We start from the raw sequence: 17,711 nt of genomic DNA, 5'->3' as shown, positions 1-17,711 counted from the left end.
TCCCCAGACCCACTGCTGTCACCCCCCTCCTGCGTCCCACATCCCCCAGGGATGGCATCACCCTGTGCATCCTCCTGGGAGTTAATTTAATTTCAGATAATGCCCAAAAAATAAGGAAATTGCCACCAACAGGCAGCAGGGAGGAAGGGAATGAGCCACAGGTGCCTGTTTGGGATGGGGAAGGGGAAGGTGGAGGGAGCAGCACCCCCAGCCTGGGGGTGAGCAGGGCTCCCAGCTGGTCCCCATGTTGCCCCATCCTTCCACACAGGGCAAGGAGGAAAATAATAATAATAATTACATATTAAAAAAAAAGAAAAAGAAAAAGCAGACAAAATTGTAGCAGCAATTTCCCAATTTATTGAACTGATTGATTTCTGCAGGTATGTCTAAGCTAAATCCCATCACAAAGGTTCTATCCGAGGGGCAGCCCCCGGCAGGTGAGGAACTGGGCAGCAACTAGAAAATAAAATCAGATTTACCTGAACTACATTGACAGAAAATCAGTACAACACAGCATGTCCTCCCACTGACTTCTGGTTACGAAATCTCCTCAACCTCCCCAAAATATTAAACACATCTTCAATACAAACACAGGTTTATAATAATTAATATAAAGTCAGTATAATATAGAATATTCCCAGCAAAAAAAAAAAAATCAACAATCTTCAAACACCATCCTTTTTGTGTTTGTTCAGCTTTATTTTTGTAGACAGGTTTAAAGCACGTTGAAAAATAAATATATATGAAAGCATACACACAGCACTCTGACTAGGGGGACTAAAAAAAAAAAAGGCTGAAATTCAAAACACGACTCAGGATCTACAAAATCAAAGGAACCATTAATTATGGCTTTTGTAGGAGTCACACGTGTGTCAGAATGAGCGAAAATTAGATTATCTTTCAGAATATTGCAAAAAATTCCAGTTTTTGCATTGTTTTCATGGAGTTTCTTTCCTCAAGGGTGATGTGCAAAAGGGGGAGCTTTGAGGGGAGGCGCTCAGGGACAGCCCCAAAACGCAGCCACCCACCCCAAAGCCACAGCTTTGCTTGGGGGAAATGGAGTGTTTAAAGGCAGGAGTGGGGAGAGGAAACAAAAGGGGAAGTAATGCTGGAGTGAGTTTCCTTCCGGACAAAAATTACTCATTTTGTTGTCCAAAAAACTGATTTTTGATTAAAGGAAAAAAAAAAAAAAACCAAGGAAAGGGAAAGGGCAATCACTTTGCAAACCTTCATTAGGGAAGTCCCCCTCTGCTTCCCCACAAAGCCGCTCTGCAGCTGTGAGGCTTTGGGGTGACCTCAAAAACCACAAAAGTGGGGGAATTCATGATTTCAAGAATATTTTTTGGAAATCCCAAATCAACACAAGGACCTCGTTTGTCTCCATCCTTTAAGATGTTCTCCAAGTCCATGGATCCCTGGGATGTTCTCCAGAGGGCTCAGACAGGGCGATGCCCTCTGCCCCATTCCGCTCTCTACTCCTGGCACTCAGATTTAAAATAAAAAATGAGGGCAATCAAGGAATTCAAGGAGGAACATTTACATGTACAAATGCTTTAAAAAAATGAACTGCAAGTTCTCAAGACTGAGTATATCCATGTTTTACCTCTAAGGGAGTTATTGTCGTGGAACTAAGTCTGTATATATATACACACACATATATATATATTTAGAAAAAATTAAAAAAAGGGAACCTCAGTGAAGTATACAAAGCCCTGAAGGGAAATACAAAGACGAGATGCAGAACAGGCAGAATTAGTGGGGTTTTGTTTAAATCTCCAAGAGCAGAAGTTTGCATAGGCAGTATATCCGAGAGACCCCGGAGAGAAGCTGGAGGGATGTGATCACCCGGAGTGACTGATGAAGTTTATAAAGTTTCAGCATAAAAAACATGCCCAAAATCCTGTTTTTCAAACCCAAGTCGGAGCATGGAAGGCTAAAGATGAATCCCTGTGTTTCCAACTCTGCACCCTCCATCAGAACAAAGCACTTCAGTAGACATCAGGTGTTAGAAGGGTTTTATTTGGTACATGGTGTGTGTTAGTGGGACAGGAGCACGTGTGAGGTTATGACATGGGAAAAGTTAGTTTTTATGTGGATTTTCCATTTTTCTCTCCCCCCTTTTTTTTTTTTGCTTTATTTTTTGCATCCTCAGTTCCAAGAGCCTCAAAGTGACACAATTTGGAAACACTCCTGAGTGCTGCCTGGCTCTCTGCCCACCTTTAATAAAAATAAGGAAAGAAAAGAATAAAATATTTCCAAGGGGATTGTGAAGAAGGCTCAGCGCTCTGTAATTCTGATGGCAAAACTGAGTCGCCCAAGGGCAGGGAGGAAGAGGAGGGCTTGGCCCACACCTGCTCCTCCTCAGAAGGTGGATGCACACATCAGCATTGGAGGGGATGGGCCAACGGAATGTGACACAAACCCAGGGGTTTGAACTGTTTGGGCTTTAAAATTCTCTTTAAAATAGATTTTTACATATAAAAAGCAAAGCTAAAGATAAATCTTTAAGTACTGTATGTATTTGTCTACATGCAACAGGTGAGGCTGCACATTCAGGACTTCAGGCACTCCCTAACCCTTCCCTATTTACAGGGTAAATGACAATAAATACAGAGCCCACACTCTGGGGAGGGGGGGGGGGCAAAATCAGGATAAGGAACAGCCTCCTCACTCTCTGGGATCCCCCAAAGCCATTGGAAAAGGGTATTTAAAGGTCCAATTGTGACATACTGGGTGGGTTTTTACAGCTTTTTAAATAGGGGAAGAGAAGGAAAAGAAGCTAAAAGGCAAAATGAGATTTTTACAAGTTAAGAAAAATGTTCTTACATGACCTGCTCTGCTCTTGCCATATTTAAAGAAGAGGCTTATCCATACTCACTGCCTAAAGCAACAAGAGCCACAAACTCCTCCAGTCCAAGGGGCAGCAGCAGCAGGGCTGGTGTGGCCCCCTGAGCCACACCGAGGGTTTTAGGAAAGACCCATGTTCCCAGAGCACTGAACACCCCAAATCCACGGGGCAGGAGCCTGGGGGCTCCCAATGGAAGCAATGGTGAACTGGGGTGATGGACGTAGAGAGAAGGTGGAACTGAGGAGCAGAGAAAGGGAGTGAATGCCATAAACCCAGGATGCAGCTGGAAGGAGGGAAGGGAGAGAGATCCCAGCTTCTGCAGGTGCCAGGACCAAGGCTCCCACCACGCTCCATGAAATCCTGGCACCAAGTGGCTTAAATCCTTTCAGATTATTTGCTTTATGGGGGTTTATTGTACAATATACTTTTAATTCCTTTGCTGGGTGGAACCACACCTTTCCTCATGGACCACCAGGCCTGCAGGAAGGAAAATAGCACCTTGAGTCATTTGGCTTCTGGCAATGGGTTGTCTTTCGTGGCAGGTTTCAAGGTACCACAGTCACAGACATCGTAAAAAATTGCTTGATGGCAAGGATGGAGTGAGGTCTTCAGCTTTGTTTTTAAATTTATTTTAAAAAGCACCAGAAGCAAAGAGGTGAAGGTAGAACAAGCTGTTTCTCAGGAATAAGACAATTCCAACGCATGCTGTTGCTGTTGTTGTTTAGGTGTAGCTGAAAGAAGGCAACAGTGGCCGATGAACAGGAAGAATCCAACTATCTGTAACAGCCCCACAGAGTCTGAGGAGATGCTGGGAGAGAAACCTGGTTCTTATTTAAAGAAAAAATGTTTTATTGGAAAATTTACATGGAACCGGTGCAACTAAAGCTGAAGGTTTTTGTCATAAAGTAGGTGTTAGACCTACCCATGATCAAGAACAAGAATGTTGAGGTTGGCAAGGAAGAACAAGGTACCCAGGTGAAATCCTGACCCCACAAAAGTCCATGGGATAGGAGCAGCAGGATTCCACCCTGCTGGGATCTCCTCACCTCGGCTTCTCGCCTTCCCCAGCTCATCCTGCACTTGGCTGAATGCCTTCATTTTGCTACAGTTTGCATATATTAGTGAAAAAGGCAGCTGAGCAAAGGGAGAAAAGTGAAGATCTTTGTGGAGAAGAATGACAGATACAGAATTGTGTCCTCTAGAGCAAGAGGTGCTTCCAGAAGCACAAACGTGTTTCAGTGCCTGTGGATGACCAAGGCTGGAAGACAGGATGTGGGTAAGATGCAAGTAGGTCCAAGAAAAGTCACAATCTGTTTTTGATGGTGATTCTTTTGGAAGCTAAGACTCCGAGAGAAGTATTCGTAAGGCTGTAGTCTGACTTGCCTTTTGATCTATTTGGCTCCAGAAAAAATAATTAAAACTCTTTAAGTAACTTTGCAAAAGGCCTGTATCATCAGGGGAAGCCCTCCAACACATCCATCTGCTTTCACAACCTTAGTTTGAAATTCCACTGCTGCTGGGATTTTAGCATAGACAAGGTAAGAAAACCCCAACCAACCAACAAACCTGCTTTGGACACCAAGACCTCCCTGGTGCTCAGTTTGGAGTGGGAAGGGGAGGAGGATTCACGCTTCACCAGCCTCCCCATACCTGCAGAGACTCCACCTCCCTCTTGGGCAGCCTGGCTGACTTGGCTGAAGGGGTGGCCATGGGCAGGGGGTCACAGGGGGAAAAGGGAAAGGGAAAAGGGGGAAGGCAAAGTCAGTCGTGCCTCTGGAAGTGACCCTGCTAAGACAGTGTCTGAGTGGAACGGAGAAGGACTTGTTTAGAAAACACAAGAGTTATTTTGCACACATGGACGACAACAAGGCTACTTAGTTTTTCCAACATACTCCTTCCTCCCCACCCTCCCTCCCCCTACAAACAACAGAGCGAAACAAAAAAAAACCAAACAAAAAATAATCCCTAAGAAATCCAGGTAAAATCCTTGTCGTTCTCCCCAGAGTTGTCCTGCTCCTGCGGGGAGTCAACATCTTTGTCATCATCTAAAATCACATCATCCTGCGACATCCCCACGTCATCCTTCCACTTGATGTCGTCGTCGTCTCCCATCTCCTCGTCTCCTTCCACTTTGATGTCGTCAGGATCCTCCATGTACTGCCCCTCCCCAGGGTAGCACTCCTCGGGGGAGCCCTCTGCCCCGTTGTGGTCCAGGTGCCCGGCCATGCCGCGGCCGGAGCAGTCGGCGCAGACGCCGTGGCGGCGCGAGCCGTGCTTGATCCCCACGCTGGCTGCTGACATGAACACCCGGTTGCAAACCTTGCAGACGTATTTTTTATCTTTGCTGTGGACCTGGAGAAGAAGAAAGACCGCAGAGGTGAGTGCTGACGGAGATGGAATGAGAGCTGCTGCCGCGTCCTTGCAAAGGCAAATCCACAGCTGCTACCTGAGGTCACAACTGGCTTCCACCATGAACTCAAACCCACCACGATTAATTCAACCCTGCAATGATGACCCACAATGGAAAATCCTTTGGGACTGCCTGATTATCATCACACTCATAAGTCTGAGACAAACTTCTACCAGAATTTTTTTTCTTCCTTTTTTCTTCTGTTTTTCTGGGATGCAATAGTTGTGTCACACGCAGCATCAAGAGGAAAATGTTAAAAAGAAATAAAGAAACAATCCACAAGCAACAGTTCTGTTCAGAGAAGAGCAGCCCTGATCAAACCAGTGTTAATGTCATGGTGATTTAGTGGTCTCCTTCCTGATCCCACTGCTGTCCAGAACCAAAGAACAGGAGCACTTGGAATTTCTCCTGTATCTCCCAAAAAATGCATCTGAATGCTCTTCTCACCTTATTTCTGACTACTTTGGTTTGACAAAAATGTTTTTCTTCCATAATTCATGCTGCAAGAATCCTGGGCATATGAAGCTATCACAGAATACATGGCCAGTAAAGGAAGCAAGGAAAATGCTCTGCAGGATAAAAGAATTCACTTCCAGAGTCAAACTGCACTATTGAATGAGCAAAACTGCATACTTTGAAAAGCACAAAACACCTGTTTAAAGGTGAAATCCATCCCTGGCCACTTTTGCCCTGCATGGAAGGCAAGGAGCTTGTCAAACCATCCACCTGCTCCTCTGCCAAATAAACCAGGGCAGTGAGAATTCCCAAACTCCACCACAAGGAGCCTCATCAGGTACTTTCCCTTACACATATATATCTACATGTAAAATACATATTGATTTTATTTATATATAGAAAGGTTTAGTTGGAAGGGACCCATGAAAATCTTCTAGTCTGACTGCCTGACTGCTTCAGGCTGCTCAGTATATACTGCTCAGTATATATTACAAATATGTATTTTTCTTTTATATACTTTTTCTTTATTCTTTTATATATTAACGCCACACGGGGACAGCACAGGCACTCGATGCACTGATCCTCAGGAGAGACTTTAGGAAGTGGTGTAGGAGCTCACAAAGATCCAGTGCCAGTGGTTTGGGGTTGTTCTGAGCAGCCCAGCAGCCACCAGTGCCTCAGGTACATATCACCAGTCCCTAATCCTTTTTAACTCGTTTCTTCCTTTCATGCTCACAAAAGCCTGTGGGAAAGCTTTTGCTGATTAAAGTCCTTCCTTTTATTTTAAAGCAGCTGCCTGGATGCCTGCTCCCTGCTCCTGCCTCAGTAGGGGATCACCAGCTCTCACCACCTGACTCTCCACAACCCTGTGGTCTGGAATACTCAGCTGAGCTAAAGCTCTTTGGGAAGAGGACAAATTGACCCAGTGCAGCCCCTCAGCCCTCACTACTGCAGGACACTGGCTCAGGCTCTGTGTTGCACCAGTCCCAGCCGTGTTCAAAGCCTGTGAGTGCCTCTGATATGCTCTGGCTGCAGGCTCCCCTGCCCTGAGCCAGTCCCCATGACATTCTTCTACTGCATCAAGCAAAGGTATTAAATTTTATTACTTTTTAAAAAGCAGTTGGACAGGGCTGCTCAGAGTCATCCAGCAGGATCTATAGGTATCACTCACTTTCAACTCATACAAGAATGATTTTCAGGCATCAAAAGCTGAATAGGAGAACAGAAGGTGGTCAGAGGTGCAGAATAAGGGCTAAAAGAGCCACATAAAAAAGAAATTATAAAACAGGTACTAAACCAATTTGTAATTATCACTGAATGGTTTGGGTTGGAAGGGACCTTAAAACTGATCTAGTTCTGACCCCCTGCCATGGGCAGGGACATCTTCCACTAGAGCAGGCTGCAATTCTGCTAAAAAACTCCAAAAAAACTAAAATCGCCTCTCTCCCTCTTTCCCAGTGCTGACAGTTCAGTCAGCAGATTCAAAGTGAGCTATATTCCTGGATGCAATTGAACAGAAATTAATCTCATTCCTTTTACAGCCAAATTAGTATTAAACACAGAAACAGTATTTGGCCCTCAGTATTGGACAGGGCCATTAGAAAGATGATAGTCTAACTGACTAAATGCCAATATTACAAGGAAGAGAAGGGGAAATATGCTGACAACATCCTAAACTTATGAAAAAAAAAAATTAAAAAGGGAAAGTTCTCAGAAATAAAATACTGGAGGCAACTAGCTGGCATGACAAGGTGTTCCCTGCTGCAAAACCAGGACCAGAACTCCAAACCTGCCGTGCGCTTGCAGCAGGACTGAGCTCACGCTGGGATCTGCTCCCAAACTCCAGCACCCCAAGGGAAGAAGGAAGGGACATCTCAGGGAACAGGCAGTGCCCAAGCAGAGGGCTGGGCACTCATCCAAACAGACATGGCAGCAGCAAAGGAAGGGGAGGAGATGATGGGGCACTGTGGAAAATAGTCACACAGGGCTCCAGGATCCTGGTGCGGGACCTGGGGCACCATCGGTGGTGAGCCAGATCTGCTGCTGGAATCACTGCCTAGAAAGCACCTGCTCTGCCACAACACCACCTCTACACCAAGCTCTGAGAACCTCTTTAGGATGGCAAATCATTTCTACCCTGAAAAGAAAAATACTCAAAGCTTGGCTTAAAATTCTGTTTCTGAAGAAGCTGTGAAGAGCCAGACACCAGCAGCAGCCTCGCAGTCAGAGCTGAGGAGCCTCTTTAACAAGGTGTAACAGCATTTTTGATAACTAAGCATGGCCAGAACAGAGTAGCTTAGTCTCAAGTTCTTGCTGAGCAATGTGTTTTAAAGCTTTCTGCACCAAGTCATAGAATTACAGAATCATTAACATTGGGAAAGGCCTCTAAGATCAAGTCCAATTGTTCCCCCAGCACTGCCAAGTCCACCACTAAATCATGTCCCCAAAAGCCACATTTCCATGTTTGTTAAACCCTTCCAGGGATGGTGATGCCCCTACTGTCCTGGGCAACTTGTGCCAGGACTGAACAACCCTTTCAGTGCAGAATTTTTTGCTAATATCCACCCAAAACCTTGGAAAGCCTCTAGCTGAGCTTGGAGAATGAGAGGAGGATGAACAGGCAGCCAGCCACGAGGCCTTGGAAAGGCAGGAGAAAAAGATACAGGAGAAGCCTTCAGATGAGCCCTGAGTGGCAAACAAAATCCAGACTGAGGTGAGGTGAGCTCCTGCTGTCCTCACCCCGAAGAGAAGGGCTGATGGCCAGCACTGCCCTTACCAAGGTGTGGCGCTTCATGTGCTCCCGGCGGGTGAACTTCTTCCCGCAGATCTCACAGGGATAGGGCCTCTCCCCCGTGTGGGACCTCATGTGTCTCTTCAGGATGCACTGGTGCATGGCAGAAAAGCTGCAGTACGGGCACTTGAACTTCTTCCTGATGACTGTGAACTCGTTGACTGCAAGAGAGAAAGCAGAACACACAGATTAATCTCAGAACAGTCTTCTTGTTGACTATTTCACTATAAATTAGTTCGTGTGAAATCACACTCTTACCCCCTAACCATCTACATATTTTTAATCCTTATACTGTATTACTGCCCATATATTATCAAAGCTAAGAAATTGAGTACCTCCACCACAGCAGCTTTTGAACAAGTTGACACACAAACATTTAGCAACAGCCTGTTACAGATATTGCTTGCTAAAGGGAAAATGAAGAGGGCTGTCAACCTGCTAGAGTTCTGATTTATTATAAAGGGTTATCCTAAATATCAAGAGCTAAAATGCTAACAGTATTACTTCTGGAAGAAGCAGGGAGCCAGGAACAGAAGTCCACAAAGGTGGCACCAAAACAGCGCCAGTGTTATTTATGGGGTGATGCAAGAACACCATCACACACCCCAGGAGCACTTTGGTGAAGGAGAAGAGACTGAGGATGGCCCAGAGGAAACAGGACAGTTCCAGCCACCACTCTCTACATTATCCAGTGACACAGTGACAGTGCCACACACAAAATACAGCAGGTGAAACAACTGAGTATCGCTGCTCCCTGAGGGCACCACCCACCCACTACAAGCTTGGAAGTGACTGACCACAAGGAGATGGTTTCTCCTGTTTCTCTTTCTTCTATTGCTTCCTGTTAGTGTGCTAATTTTCACCCACTTTTCTCCTAATTATTGTTATTTGTCAAAGCAATATATTTACATAACAAGGAGGGGGGGGAAAAAGAAAGCAAGTTCTGGTTAATCACTGTAACTTATGTTTGTAAATAGCCCTTGGTAAAGGAAACAATCTATGGAGGAGACTTTCCTATTTTTTTTTAACAACTAGAATATGAAAATTCTTTGTCTTTTATTACAGGAAATTTATTTTTTTTATTTTCTCTTAGGGTTTGGCACTCCCTCATCTATATACTCAGAGGCAAGGAGCCCACATTTTCCTACAGCAGGTAGCAATTTTACCATACAAAGCTATTTATTATAAATTCATTTCCAGTCTGATTTTGTAACCACTTGATTTTGGTGACAGGCCACACACAGACTTGTAACAACTCTGTCACTGTGGAGTGTAGACAAGGTGGTGAGAAAGCTGTAAACTGAGCACGGGGAGTCAAGAGGGGACACAAACCCTCCCTCCTCCACACCACACACACTGCAGAGACACAGAGCCACTGGGAAACACTGACTGGACATCCTGACAGCAACCAGATCCTGGGAGCATGAAGAAGAAGTGCAATGAGGAGAGAGACCCACAAAATCCCTATTCCTACATCACTGGGTTGTAGCTGATCCAGTGCCTGCTCTCCTTTCCTGCCCACCTCTCCCTTCCCTTCAGGGCTGAGCTGCTGCAAAGCTGAAAAGGCAACAGCCAAGGCTGGGAGCATGAGCTGCACCCCCAGCAGGTTCCTCCCCAGCCACCAGCTTCCAACACACCCAGGGATTCCCAACTGCCTATTCCTGACTCTGTCCAAGGTCCCTCATGTCTGCATTCAGCTTAAATCACTCAATATTTTCAGCTTCTGCATTTAAAAATACTCACAGAGCGCTGTTTGCAGCTATAGTTTTATTGAAAAACTATTTTTGCACCAAATATTTTGCCACATATTTAGTTCTGGTATCTACAAAAGGAAACACCTCAAAAACAGCAGCATGGTTAGAAAAAGAATTGCATATTGCAGCATTAATATTTTCACAGTCCTGTAAAATATATGCCCCCAGTAAATCTATTTAATGTACAAATACCAGCTTTGGTATGAGAATCATCCTTTGTCTAAATGACAATTTTATAGCAGCATTAAGTGTAGCAGCATTAAGGTCCTAAAAAATCATCTTTAACATGATCATCGAGGTGATAAACAGCAGCACCATGGGTAAAGAGCTCCTGGACACAGCACCAAGAAATGGAGAAGGAAATAGAAACAGTGACACAGTAAAAATCTGTGTCCTTAATGCCACTAAAATATTTATGGGAATGTGTGTTTTTAAAACCAACACAATATTGCTTGGGAAAAAGTCTTTGGTATTGTCATCTCAAGTAGCTTATTTCACTGTCCTTTCACTAAAGGACACAGGTTCCTACATCCCTGAGAGTAAAGGAAATGCACTAGTGATGCCTGATGGAGCAGCTCTGGATTCACTCTGTAAACTGTCATCTAGTTAATTATCACTGAAATACAACATTCTTTGGGTTATTAGAAAGAATTCCCAAACTTCAGGAGAATTCTTGTCCACTAAATCCCTTTATATTTAATATAGGAAGGTGCAATTTAACCATCAGGCTCACACCTCCCATCAGCTTCCCATGCCATTTCCTAACAGTAAAATCCTGCTTCTAGCACCTGTCCTACAAAAACCCAATAAAGCTCTGCCCTGTTATACCCTTCAGTTCTAACAATTTAAAAAACCTAGTCCTGATCCTCAAGGGAGGCACTAGAAATTCCCAGTCCTGAAGTCAGGAAGCACTCTGATACACAGGTCAAGGAAAATACTAAAACCTCTATTAGAGACAGCAGAAAGAGAATTCCCTGTTGAATTAAATTCTAAAATACAAGAAAAATCAGCAAACATGAAAACTCATTACATATTATTATGTAATGAAACCTTTTAAAGTTGGCTGAAATTGCTTTTGCTGGCATCTTACTTTCCCAAGTCAGACAAATCCTTCTCTGCTGCTCCCAAATTTCCAGATAAGATCCATTGGGTTACAACTTTGTTTTCTGGCTCAGCTTTTTCCTTTCTCACTAGCTGATTATTTAAGAGCAAAATAAATCATGAGGCAATTAGTCTGACATCTGTCACAAGGGAAGCTGACACTAAAGGCTACACACACTCACAGACAGCCGAGATCTCCCATGCCAAAGATGTCAACGGGAACGAGAGCGGAAAAAACGAACCTGACTTTGCAAAAAGCATAACATCTGAACCCAAATGATTCAAGTGTACTACAGTGATTACATGGGAACTCATCCTCAGCTCTGACTGCAGCCTGCTCAAAGGAAGGGTAAGAGCTAAGCCAAGCAGGGAAACTCCAGCTTCCCAGCCCTGGCGTGGCACGGAGCCGTGTCCCTGAAGCTCCAACTCCCAGCACGAACAGGTGGAGCAGAGCTCCCGTTCCTTCTCCACAAGCCCAAGGGCAGCAGGTCCTGGAGGGCTCTCATTCACCTTTCCACAGGAAAGGACTGGGGAAGAAGCTCCTCACTAAGTCCACATTGGGCACAAGTAAGTATTTCTCATTTTTTATCTCCCTGAGATGCAACAGTGTAATGAGAAAGAACTTCCCTGAAGAACTCCAGAGAACATTTGTGGAAGTTGGGGTTTTTTTTCTCCTCAGCTGTCTCTCACACTGAGGAAAGAAACCCCACATGCTGACAAGCTGTGCTGCACACAGAGCAGCTGGGAAGCACTGCTCTTAATTATGCTACTTTCATTTCACAGCTACCATAATCTGGTTTTGTATGTAAATATATAGCAATAGACACAGAAGTATTTAATTTTTTAAAAAAATAAGTGAATTTCATAGAATGAAACAGGAATTACAGATTTCTACCCACTAGGAGCAGCCATAACTGATTCTATATGCACACCCCAAGTTACAATTGAATTTATGCAAAGCCTCCTTCCTCTGTTTCAACACCACCACACTCAGCCTGGCTAACTTAATTACAGTGTATAAACCAAGAGAGTCACAAAAATGTACAGAATCCTTGAAAACCCCAGCCAAACTCCAGCATGTTATTTAAAAAAAGCCCTGAAAGTATTGAAATACAGTATCAACAAAAGATGCAAGCCTTGCAACAACTTTCAAGCCCAAGTAACATACCCTACTGGACATATGAACAAGCAGTATATTTTACTCCTTTGAAAGATATAGAAAACCACTTTACAAACAGCAACCCTGTGCTTCCACAGCTCCTAAGTTCAAAGTGAAAAACCCTGGAATGCCCAAATGGTCTAATGGACAGAGCACTAGAGCAGAACTCAGAATTGAATTCTATTATTAATTCTATTGCTAGCACTTTCAACAACCTGAGGGATGTTATTTTCCAGAGGAATTGGAGGGAAACATCCCCATTTCTTTTATAAAGCACTTTGAGATCAACTGATAAAGCAGTTCAAGGTAGTGTCAGAACACAGAATGAGCACTCCAATAAAACAGCCGAAGTGCCCATTTTATGGACCCAAAAAAAGTTATCTTTGCACAAAAATTGCCACAAGGCCACAGTGACACAGCATCTGGAACCAGCACAGCACCCACTGATCACCTTTGGGGAGTCACTCTATGAAATTACACCTGTGGAGCGTTTATTTGCAGCACGAGAACCACGGCACAATTTGATTTTCCTAGTTCAAGGAAGCGTCTCATATACAACAACAGCAGCTATGCATCCTCAGGATCCTGGCTTGGCCCTACACAGTCCAAAAGCTCCAGGCAGAGCCCAGGTAACACATTTTCACGTGGCTACTGAGGCTCTTCTGGGTGCCGAAGCCCTTCCCGCAGCAGAGACAGACAAAGGCGCGCTCGCTCGCGTGCACCGACAGAAGGTGCCGCTTTAAGTCTGTCCTGTCCCGAAACAGCTTGGCACAGCGAGGACACTGCATCTTCTTACAGTGCAAGTGGACGGTCTTCTCGTGCCGCTCCATGTTGGATTTCAGGGTGAAGCTGGCGGGGCACTTGGAGCACTGGAAGCGGCCGAGCCGGCCGGCGGCGAGGCCGGGCCGGGAGCAGCCGAGCACTTCGAGCGGGAGCAGCGCGGAGAAGGCGTGCTCGTGGATGTGCTCCTGCAGCTCCTCAGCACGCTGGAACACCCTCCTGCAGAAGCCACAGCTCAGCCTCTTGGCCAGGGCTGAGTCCAGGAAGGTGCCGCTGGAGGTGATGTCTGTGTCTTCAGATCTCGGGAAACCGGAATCTGAAACAGGACCACGGGTACACACGCACGGATCAGCCTCTTCTGGTATAAAAGAATGACAGTTTAAAGGTGTATTTCTCTCTCTGCTTACCTGAGTCAGAGTTATCAAACTGCCAAAGTGCCAGCAATCCATCAAAGGCGGCCTGCAAAGGAAAAGCACAGGGCAGTTAGGGCAGGCATTGACAAGAAGCTGTCCCATAGGCAGAGCTCTGACTCCCATTGCTGTCACTGCCTGCATCCCTGCTCTAAGGGAGGCTCGGTCGTTTGACCTGACAACTCAAAGTGCCTTTACAAAGCTTTCACTGCCAGAGCAGTGAACTGGGCCTTTATCTTGCCTCAAAACACCCTATCATTTGGTGTTTTGAAGATGGTAATCAACATCTCTGTTTAAGTCTTGGATAACTACTCAATTTCCAGTCTCACTAAGCATCCGTAGCTCCCACTCAGGCCAGTGGGAAATGCTGGACAGGATATTTTTAGTTGATACAACAGAACTGGAAAATTCTCCCTTAGCCCTCCACAGGTACTTTTCCTTTCCACACAGAAAAGCCTGTAGAATACAAACACCTTCTGCATAGCTCCCCTTCTGCAATGCCCTCTGGCACTGCTGATCCAAATTCTAAATAAAAGCTGATTTTATCTTTTTTTTCCCTTATAAATCCTTTGCAATATGCCAGTGTGTGGCAGATGGCAGCCCTGTATGAGGCAGAGGCGTGCTGCAGCCCCGGCAGGTCTGTGCAGACCAGCTCACTTTGCTCTACAGGGATGGCAAAGCAAAATCTGTTTTCCACCCATTTGTTTAACAGAGTATCATTCAAAAATATTAAGGACAAAAATGCTGCAGAAAGCTATGGATTTTAAGTAAAACTTCTGATTTCTGTATTAGAGAGAGCCAGCCCACTTCTTTCTGAATTTAGACAGTTACAAGAAACACAAATGCCCAACACCAGAAGTGAGCAATGGGTAGCTGAGGTCTTATGCCATTATTACATGCTAGTGTGCAATGTTGTGCAAATGAAGGGATTTACAATAAAAAGGGCATTCATATTTTAAAAACCCCAGAGGTTTTTGAACAGAAATTCCGTTGAGGTAAGACAGAAAGACTAAAATTGGGACAGCACCAGTACTGACCTTCAACAGACTTCTAGTTTTAAAACAACCTGTATTTTTTTTTAAAACAGCTCACAGATTAAAGTAGAAGGTATTAGATCTTTCAAAATACTCCTAACTGGGGAGGATTTGATCAAACAGACACCTTAGCATTTCAAATTCTTTGTATTCTCCCCTCCCCCCGATCTCACCTGCGTTGAGGAAGGCACCTCTCCTTTTATCCCAGTTTCTGGTGACATTTCACCAGAAGAGCAGATCCTGGTGGGGCTCTGAGTGGCAAGGTGTGCTGAAGGCAGCGGGGGAGATGGTGCTTCCACTTTGCCATCACTTTCACCCCTTGAAGGATTCGAGCTGGTGCCAGGCCCTGGGGAACACAGGAAACGAATCTCACCCATGTGAACGAGCACCAGCTGGTGGCTTTAAAAACGGCCTCGCAAAGGCCCCAGCACTCGCAGCTCATCTTCTGTCAGTGGGAGGGAATGCAGCAGCACAGGGATGCCAGGCTTTTGGTCTTTCTGGTTGATGGGTTGTTTGTTTTGTTTTTTAAACCGGCCTCCCCACCCAAATGTCTGTGTGTACTGGAGTGACGTCGCAGGGCTCGGTCACTACAGAGTCCGTTGGGAGAAAGAAGCACAGTGCAGCACAAATATCCATATTTCTCTTGGAGAAGCATCATTCTGAACACATACACTTCCACCTTTAAGGAAATTTCACACTTCATTCCACTAACTTTCTTGCAAGTTTATGTCACAGGTTCAGATTTTAAGATCTGTCCGTGGTGGTTTATTCAATATCGGACTGTCAGTATTTGATCTCAAAGTGCTTTACAAAAGATGGAAAAAAGGATTCCTGTCACTCTCTATTTAGCAAGGATGGAGGTTCAAATATTTGTACAAAACTGTTCGATTATACCTGACAGTCATTACAGTCTAAAAATTTCCCATAATTCAAAAGGAAAACATGCTGTGTCCGGCCCTCGCCTACACTGCAGCAACAGCCAAATGGAAAACAATATTCCAGAAACTGCCCTGAGGATCAATGGCAAAGCTAAATACAAATAAAGACTGTGTCATCAATAGCACTGTACATTAGAAATTATTGTACAAACTTTAGCACATGCCTTGACTGCATATTGGAATGACATACTGAGTAGTTTGTTCTTTTTGAAATGCAAGGCGGCAAAACCAGAAGCAAATACGGCAAAAAATAAACAAATTCCCATTTAAAGCACTCTGTGCCCTAAAGGCTTTTTCATTTCCAGCGAAAAAAAAAGTCTGATGGAAACCTTCAGGGATATAAAAACCCCACTTTTTAATGCAGCTACAAATAACAAGTCACAGTTTACACTGTGTCCAAATACAATGCGCTGTGATCTGGGTGACAACAAAGCACTCGAGCGAAACCACACCAAGGTTTCAAAATGTGAACAATCCCAACCCTTACTTTTTTATCAGCTATCACAGGAAATTCTGCTCTTGTGCCACAAGCTGGATGTTTGATTTGCTTTCCTCTGCTTTGATGGCAGATCAATATCTTTCCCAAGTGAGTTAAGTGCTGTTCAGCTGGGATAACTGCTCCAAGATTTCCTTCAGGTGCTGCTCATCTGCTGCTGTCGTCATTTTAATGTAAGATAACAAAATGCCAGAAATTCAAGATAGGGAAAAAGTCAGGGGGAAAAATGAATTTATCAGTATTTACTGTTAGAAACTGTGACCAGGAATCCAGCTCTACAGGTCCATAGCAGAATTCCTGCCTAGACAGACACAGGTTCTTTTTTTTCACCCCTGAGCATCCCAAACTGATTCAAACTGCCCCAAAGGCATCTCTGGGTTACAATTCTTTGAACTAATGGTATTTTAGCACACAGTAAAGATAAACCAGTGGGGCCTGGCTTGATGAATTCTTTATTAGCACCTTCCCAGAGTTTCACAGGTTCCAAAAAAACCTCTGCATTAAAGCAAAAACTAAGGCTAATGAACAAGCAATGAAATAAAGCACAGAGAAGCATAAACTATCAGAATAATAAAGCATAAACACTGAAGAATAAACTATCATCCAAGGAATACAAACACACAAAGATGTACAACACAACAAAGGTGAGTTTTCAAACAATAATCAGTATTTATTTGGTTTCAACAACTGCAAGTAACACAAGAAAAGAGAAACCCACATCAGTGACCCACACTTTGTACACAAGAACATAGATTTATGTCAGTTCTGATTTGTACTGTGAGAAAACGTTTTCCTTCCTAAACTTGTACTAAAATGAATTTTAAGCAAAAGTGTTTTAACTTCTAAATCAGAAATCGAAACCACTTTCCTTCAGTCAGCTCTGCACACAGAAAATGAAGCAAGGGTTTAGCAATATTTGTGTGGATACAGAATTCTTGTGACAGTTGGACAGTAAAATATTGTGGAAAAGAGAAAGGCAAAGTTTTTATATCTCATTTAAAATTGCATCCATTCTCCCCTAAATCTTTTTTTACCATGTATGAAAATTCCACACCAAACTGAGTACCTTTAACTTTTTCCTGGGAAAGTTGACCACTGTGTAGAATGTATTTCCTAACATTCAGTGCAAGGATAAATTATTGGCTCCAATGAACCACTAACTAAAAATAACCTATTAGCTGGTTTGCCCAAAAGAAAAGGGCTCTGTGTACCATGTAATCACTTGAACTGGAAGCTTCATAGGAATTGCTTCTATAAACAGTTTCAGATGCCACAGGGTAAACAGGAAAAGCCAAACTTAGACATATAAAAAAGCCTTCAAATGTGCTATTCTGAAATGTGGAAGTCACCCTTTAAGGGAGTCATCCCCCCACAACGATCTGAAAGTTTTCTATTTTTTTTTAATGAGAAAACAAGGATGCAAACTAACCACCTCATTTTCTGATGAAAGTTAAAATTCTCTTTCTTTTGATTATACTTGGCAAAACCATCTCAAAACATTTGACTGAAGCCTTTGAGACTTCTGGCTGTGTGA

General features: G+C 44.0%; 1 protein-coding gene across 6 annotated transcripts in view; it reads right to left on the bottom strand.

The window, feature by feature from the left end:
* Positions 1-91: 91 nt before the first annotated feature.
* The window catches only part of ZBTB46 (zinc finger and BTB domain containing 46), a 53,233-nt gene continuing 35,613 nt past the window's right edge, over positions 92-17,711 (bottom strand). For 5 of the 6 annotated variants that reach the window (XM_084218110.1, XM_084218114.1, XM_084218111.1 and 2 more), the window contains 5 exons: positions 14,917-15,089; positions 13,707-13,758; positions 13,316-13,615; positions 8,491-8,666; positions 92-5,200 (listed from right to left, as the gene is read on the bottom strand). In XM_084218110.1, coding sequence (XP_084074236.1) covers positions 4,814-5,200; positions 8,491-8,666; positions 13,316-13,615; positions 13,707-13,758; positions 14,917-15,089 — 1,088 coding nt within the window. In that variant the 3' untranslated portion in view covers positions 92-4,813. The remainder of the gene's footprint in view (positions 5,201-8,490; positions 8,667-13,315; positions 13,616-13,706; positions 13,759-14,916; positions 15,090-17,711) is intronic. The other variant, XM_084218115.1, reaches the window with a different exon arrangement.

Source organism: Fringilla coelebs (assembly GCF_963513975.1).
Source record: "Fringilla coelebs genome assembly, chromosome: 18".
NCBI lineage: Eukaryota > Metazoa > Chordata > Aves > Passeriformes > Fringillidae > Fringilla > Fringilla coelebs.
This window is presented reverse-complemented; position numbering and strand designations above follow the sequence as displayed.